Source organism: Nematolebias whitei, chromosome 9 (assembly GCF_014905685.2).
Source record: "Nematolebias whitei isolate Nwh7 chromosome 9, NemWhi1, whole genome shotgun sequence".
Classification (NCBI taxonomy): domain Eukaryota; kingdom Metazoa; phylum Chordata; class Actinopteri; order Cyprinodontiformes; family Rivulidae; genus Nematolebias; species Nematolebias whitei.
The window spans coordinates 47,057,371-47,064,501 of record NC_056506.1 but is presented as its reverse complement, the minus strand read 5'-3'; the positions used below and the strand labels follow the sequence as shown (position 1 = coordinate 47,064,501).

The 7,131-nt window shown below is 42.0% G+C and overlaps 1 protein-coding gene across 3 annotated transcripts in view; it reads left to right on the top strand.

The window, feature by feature from the left end:
- LOC119415252 (partitioning defective 3 homolog) overlaps positions 1-7,131 on the top strand; it is a 369,801-nt gene that overhangs the window by 153,200 nt on the left and 209,470 nt on the right. For all 3 annotated transcript variants that reach the window (XM_037682423.1, XM_037682421.1, XM_037682420.1), the window contains exons 4-5: positions 3,254-3,441; positions 3,654-3,797. In XM_037682423.1, the coding sequence (XP_037538351.1) occupies positions 3,254-3,441; positions 3,654-3,797 (332 nt within the window). The remainder of the gene's footprint in view (positions 1-3,253; positions 3,442-3,653; positions 3,798-7,131) is intronic.

Here is a 7,131-nt window from a genome sequence, read left to right as displayed (position 1 = left end):
TTAGCCACAGTTCTCTTGCATTTAGCTTATAGCTACAGTTCTGCTACATTTAGCTTTTAGCCACAGTTCTGTTGGGTTTAGCTTATAGCTACAGTTCTGCTACTTTTAGCTACAGTTCTGTTGCATTTAGCTTATCATTACAGTTCTGCTACTTTTAGCTTTTAGCGTCAGTTCTGCTCTTTTAGCTTTTATTTACACTTTTGCTACTTTTAGCTACAGTTCAGTTGCATTTAGCTTATAACTACAGTTCTGCTACTTTTAGCTTTTAGCTACCGTTCTGCTACCGTTAGCTGTTAATTACTGTCCTACTACTGTTGGTCACTAGCTAACAAATTTTCTTCCACTTTTTTAGCTTGTAGCTTTGAGCTACAGTTTTAAAACTTTTAGCTTGTACCTTGCTGTTCTCTATTTTAACCGATATTGTGCTACTTTTACGTACCGTTATATGGACTCTCTTCACTTGTATAATGCCTTATGTATAAACTAATAACGTACGGACAAACCGATAGATTGTAGCCCAAGGGTAGTTTCCATCTTATGTTCAAATACTGTGTATTTTTATTTACCTTTGGAGTCATCCCAATTCAAGATGGCCACCACAAGTAATCAACCTTAGCCAACACCAAGATTGCTTTAATGCAGTAAATGTTACAAAAAGTGAGTTAAAATTTAATGTGGTAGTAGCTGAAAGTCGTTCCTAACACACATTTCAAGTGCAAACAAGTCACATGAAATCTTGGTTTAAGAACACTGTGGTGGTTTCTTGTTTCTGAAAGTTTAATAAACCTTGACACATAAACAATCTTTATGATGTGTTTTTCTCTTTCTGTATTTTTGTCCCCCGTTGTGGTACGAAAAGGGGACATTTGAAATGCCATCCGTCCATCTGTACATGTTGTGAGAGCGATAACTTGGAAAAATAAACAAGGTACCAGCTTCCATTCTGGTGTGTGGCTACATTTAGGTATAAGAAAGTTTTCTTTCGAAAATTGGGTTTCCGCCACAAAATTCAAGATGGCTACCGCCATGAATGTTCATATGTAACCCCTGTGAACTGTAAATCTTGTAAAATAAGCAGCATGCCAACTTCCATTTAGATGTGTGGCTGCGTCTAGGCCCAAGACAGGGGAATGATCGGGGTTGCCGAAGATTAATTTATGGTGGCCAAGGCCACCATTGGCCACCCCCTGGTTCCGCCATTGCGCCTGGTCGTGAATGAAATTGCTCCCTCGACTCACCAGGATCTGTCACTCTGCGCTGCCCTGGACAAGCCAAAAAATAATAAATAAATAAATAAATCATCCTCTATTCTTCTGCACAGTGGTACTTATACCCACTTGAGTATCTTGCACCAAAAACATTTAGGTTTACATACGTCCCGGGTTCAATTCCAGTCCAGAAAAAACAGCCATGCTGTATTTGTGTGTACATCTGCATACAACTCGTTTATGTTGTAATATAAAGTAAAGTCAATAATTATCGTTTGTGTTGTATCACACAAACACAACCTAAACAGACTGTTAGCCCCGATTCCCACTGCCTTCTACAGCTGAGAGTGGTTCTTGTCCCACGCTCCTGGTGACCCGACAATACCACTTAGTCATAGACACAAGTCTACACACACACACATATATATATATAAATCAACAGTTACTGTAGCTTCAAGCATAGAGAAGTCCAAACACATGTCCACACAAGTGGTGAACAGCTTTGGACACGATCGTATAATTGTTCTCAAACCCACGACGCTCCCTTCGGTTTGTGTAAATGTGTAAACGCTCCCTCAGCCTCAGAATGAGGAGTCCCAACGCAAACACACGGGGATGGACACATTCACCAGTTTATCAGAGAGTTGGGAAATAAACACAAGAACAAACACTTACTCACACGGGCATAAATCTGCTGACCCGAAGGACGGACCAGCGTTTCCTGTGTGAGCGCACTGTGGGTAAAAACAACAAAAAAAAAGCACATGGGAACAACGCTCAGCTTCCTGAAGATGAAAATGTTTTAAGTGGCTGTGTTCCTTTTATAAAATGCCTCCCCAGTGAACTGGTTTGCAAAAACCTGACAAGTAGCAGATTTTTACTGTCATAACATTTTGTTTTGTGTGCTGTCCTTTTGTTGGGGTAATTATTCGGACCCCTGGCCTGGCGCCCACGCAGTGCAACTTTTAAACAGAGTGAAGAGTTTTAATGGACGCCACCCTCCGAGGCTGCTGCTGCTCCCACTCAGTCTGCGGCTCTGCCAGGAAAAGAGAAACTGGAGCCGCCTGATCAGACTTCCAGTTCTGAATCAGATTAATTCACTTTGTTACTCCGCATTGTTTGAGGAATACCGTTTGTTCCAGAACATTTACACGGATCATCCATAAATGTAATACATTTAGGTTTCGGGTTTAGTTAGGCCTGTTGCAATAATCAATAAATCGATTAATCGCACGATGAATGAAAATTATCGACCTCGTTTTCATTTATTGGATTTATCGTTTCTTCGTGTCTCTCTTTCTACTGAAGACACTGGACGACAAAAGGCTCAACTCCGGTGCTCTTCACTGACCCCGCCCTTTCTCTTTTCTCTTTAAAATCTGTTTGAACCGTACAAAATCACATTTTTGGATCGTTAAAAGCAGCTAAGCTGAGAAGCTAAGCTACGAGCTAAGCTAACAGGCCGACCTCGGGAAAACCCTCCGTCTTGTCGAAGCTCAAAAATTCACGGTTTAAACCTTCGTGTGAAAAGTTGTTTTTCTCTGCAAAAAGAAGCTGAGAACTTGTTTACTGATATTTTTATTAAAAGCTTTGTGTGACAAATGTTAAAGAGCCCACACTGAGCGTGCGCCATTTTGAGAAACATAAACAAGGAAGGAGAGACAGCCCATGTCACGTCAAGGGGCCTCCCTCCCATTTTCTTAGAGACATGCTGCTCGCTCCCTCACTATCCATCCTTCGGTTCAAACAGTCTTATACTACCATCCAGTGGTCAAAAAAAGGTACTACACACAAAACAAATTAAACAATTCGACATTAATTATTAATTATTGTCAAATTTCAAACAATATTATCGTTTATCGCAATAATTTCTGAGATAATCGCCCAGCAAAATTTGTTATCGTGACAGGCCTAGGTCTGATCGCCTGCACCGACAGGTTGTACCTGTTTTCATGTGTTTCTTTATAACTTCATTTTAGGCCAGCTGTTATTTGACTCCAAATGTCCAGAGTTCTTTCTTTGACGCTTCGTGTTTGATTCCCCAGATATGCCCCTCCATGTCCGGCGCAGCAGCGACCCCGCCCTCATCACCGTCAACGGGCCGTTTGGTGGAGCTGAGCCCCGGGTCCAAACGGATGAAACGCCGTCCAGGATGAACCCGACCCGATGGTCCACCACCGCCGGCTTCCTGAAGGCTCGGCATTCCTCCGGCACAAACAGCCTGGAGAGGAAGGTAAAAGGCAGAGGGAAGGGTTTGTCGGTAAAATATTCATTTATTATTCTAATTTTAAATAGTGAAATCTACGCTGCCTTTGTATGGTGAAAAAAAAAATGCATTAAGGTTTCAACAGCTTTATGTGTTTGATTAAAAAAATATAATAGTAAACACTTGCATTAGAAGAGCGTTGAAGCTATTTTTCTAAATGCATCCCTTTGTCCTTGCAGAGTAAAGGCATGGACACGTACCGCAGCCTTCCACGAGACGCAGGGACCTGGACCAATCAGAGGGAGTTTCAGCGAGAGACAGCCAGGTCATCCCTCAGCGCCAATCACCCCATGGTGGACCGCTGGCTGGAGAGACAGGAGCAGGTACGTGGAAATAAACACAAAGTGCAATATCATCTCTGTTTTTACCCAGTTTTGTATTTCCCATGAGCCCAAAGTTCTTTAAAAGCCAACCTGAGCGTCTCGGATCCACTCCTGAGTCCGGCCCGGTGGTTTGAACCCCCTCAACTCCCAGTGTGGAGGTGAAACCGTGAGAAATGTCTCCCATAAACCACCGTGTCACATACGTTACAGGAGAAACTGTGCTAACACAATAAATGCTATAAATTATATACAGTTCATACAGTCGTCTTTAGGTAGAGTTTTAAAATATCTCAGGGTTTGTGATATTTAATTTTTATTCCTGTCTCCCTTTGGAGTCGGGCACTTCAACGTTGTATGCAACACGTCATGACCTGCATGCGGGGCTCAGTTTTTAAAGTTTGCATGAATTATATCGCGATAAACTGGGTAAAAAGTTCTCTTGTTGTTAAAAACGATGCACTTTAATCAGTTTGTTTTCAGGTGGTGGTCTGTAGCATGATGGGTTCCTTGATGTTCCAACAGGCTGTATTTATTCATTTAAACTAATTAGAACATGTTTATTTTCACGGAGTTGTCTTCTTGAAATGGAAACCAACACGTTGAACAAGTCAGACACAAACCAATAACCGTTGGGCTCCGTTTCGTTACCTGTTGAAATTAAAACGTACAGCTCCGTACAGTTTGGGTTCGCTTATGATCGGGTTTAATGAACATTTAAATAAAGGGTCGGAGTGGAGCTGGTTGCCTCTCTTTAGACCCAGCAGAAACATGCGTCCCAACAAGCTTTTAAACCGTTTTAATTCTTCCTATTCCTAAATACGTGTGTTGATTTATTCTTTCAGGCGTGTTTCGTAAAAGGTTAATTGTAGTAACGGCTCACATGATCCGAGTCGTTTTACGCATCAGTCCAACAGGTTGAAAGTCACTGCAGCACCGTTCAGTCAGCGTCCAGGACCTGCTGAAGTCCAGCTGCTCTGGCCAGAGTCAGTCAGACCCTCCCCACCCCCCTGACGGACCTCACAGTGACTCCAGCATATATTTATATCCAACCCTGCATCCTGTTAGTGTGTTGGTGTGTGCGGGGTGGTTATTTATTCCTCTCTGTGTGAAAGTGAGAGGCAGCTTGTTGACTGTACGAGCAGGGCGGACTGTGTTTGTGTGCGAGCGCAGAAATAACTCCGTTTGGCTGAAAGTTTCACGTCTGACGTTCAGCTTCAGGGTGAGGTCCGGTCTTAAAGGTTCTGCTTGCCATCACTGTTTAACGCCTCATCCAGACGGGTTCTGCTTTGTTTCTAGAAGGGTGTTGCAACAGCACTGCATCATGAGACGTCCTGTTTTTATTTAACAAAGAGATGAAGGAAGTGTGGAAAACCAGATGGAAGAGGAACAGCTTTGTCCGTTTGCACAAAGGACTGTTGTTTTGTAGTAATCAAACGTACTCCTCGTCCTCTTCTGTTGTGTATTAACGTGTTTTCCGGCATATCAGCCACAGTTGTTTTGCATATCCTGCAACTTTTATGCCGAAGCAACTTATATACGTTTTTTTTTTTTCCCATATTCATAACACAATTTTTGTAGGGATGCACAATATTATCTGAATATATGTCACCAGATCTTACAGCTGTTGCACAATTTTTGTAGCAAGTAAGCCTAAATAAGAGGACTATGTTCTGACAAAGGAACATTTATATATAAAATACAGGTATCAGCCAAAAATCCAATATTGTGCATCCCTAAATTTTTGACTGACGCTTTAAATTTCGAAGAACTGCAACAACGAGTTCTCCCGTGTGCACTCACTTCACTCAGCAGGTACAGGTGGAGGAACGCTGGAGAGCTAGCGCGCCGGCTGCAATGAATGAATGGATGGATGGATGGATGGTGCTGCCCAGGCGAAATAAAGCTGTTTTGACCATTAAATAAACACATATAAATGCGATTATACGCCGAAACGACTTTTATGCATGATTTTTATTTTTTTGGACTGATGTGACTTATACTCTGGAAAATACGGTCCTACTCAACAGTTCTTATCAGCTTGCAGGTAAAGACACAACCAAAGCTGGTTTGTTTACCGCTGTAATAATAACGTCCCTTTCTAGACCTTTCAATGCAAGGATGATCATATGTTCCTGCTCGTATGGAAGTACTCCTGAAAATAACTGCAATCAGGAGCGATGGTATTCCATAAAGTACTTTTTAAAATTAAAAACAGCTGACAGATGCAGAGAAAGGACTGATGAAACAATAAAGGTATCTGTACTGTATAAATCCTTTATTATTTTAGATAGATTATTAATCCCAGGGGTTAAATTTGAGGCATCCAATAGCATTTGCTAAAAAGTAGAATACAAAAAAAAAAAAAAAAAAGCAGCGTACACAACATTGAAAAAACAAATGTACATACAAAGTAGTAGGGGGTAGTGCATTCATGATGAATCTATATATGCATACATACATACATTCACATTCCTCTGTGGCTTAAAGAGCATCGAGAACCTTTTTTCCCAGTGGAAGACGAAGCCTTTGTTGGAAATATAAAATAGAAACGTGAGGAAAAGAAGAATAGTGTGCAGAGAATAAAAAAATGCACAGATTTAATTAGAACAGAGCAGCTTGGAAGAAGGAGAATTAAACAAAGCAATTTCCTCCAGTTGCTTCCATCTGATCTTCCCAGAATAAAATAACATTGAACATACTGGTTTAAAATGAAGGAAATAATTAGAATAGAGAGTGGTATAATGAAGAAGGCCTATTTTTCTGCGGCTGCACGGAGCGGGGCATAGCTTTGCAGCTGAATTGATCCCGATTAAATTGCATTGAAATGAGTGAATCCATTCTCGGCTCTGAAGTGGGTAATTGTGCGCGCCTGCAGCACAACTGGCAGCTCGCTGACATACAGGAGGGGAAGGGAAAAAAAAAAATCTGTTTGGAGCTGCGTTCTCGAGCTCCTGGAGCCACCAGCGCTCGTTGGCAACAGGTTGGGGGTCGCCATGGCAACAGCGAGCTGTCAGTTGAGGGTATTAATGAAAGGGAGAAGGAGACGAGAGGCCCGGGCTGCTGTGTGTATGTGTGTGTTTTTGTTTATGTTAAGGAGTCATGAGGGCATTTATGCATCTGGAAGTGTGTGTGAAAGATTGTAGCTGTGTGTGTGTGTGTGTGTTTTGTGTCAGCATGTGTCAAAAATCCAAGAAGTCTTCGACTAGATTGCAAATCAACCAATTAAGAGGAAGAGGCAAAAGCCATCGAGTCTCCTGGAGTGTCGGAGAGCTGAAGCTCAACCATCAACACACACACACACACACACACACACACACACACACACACACACACA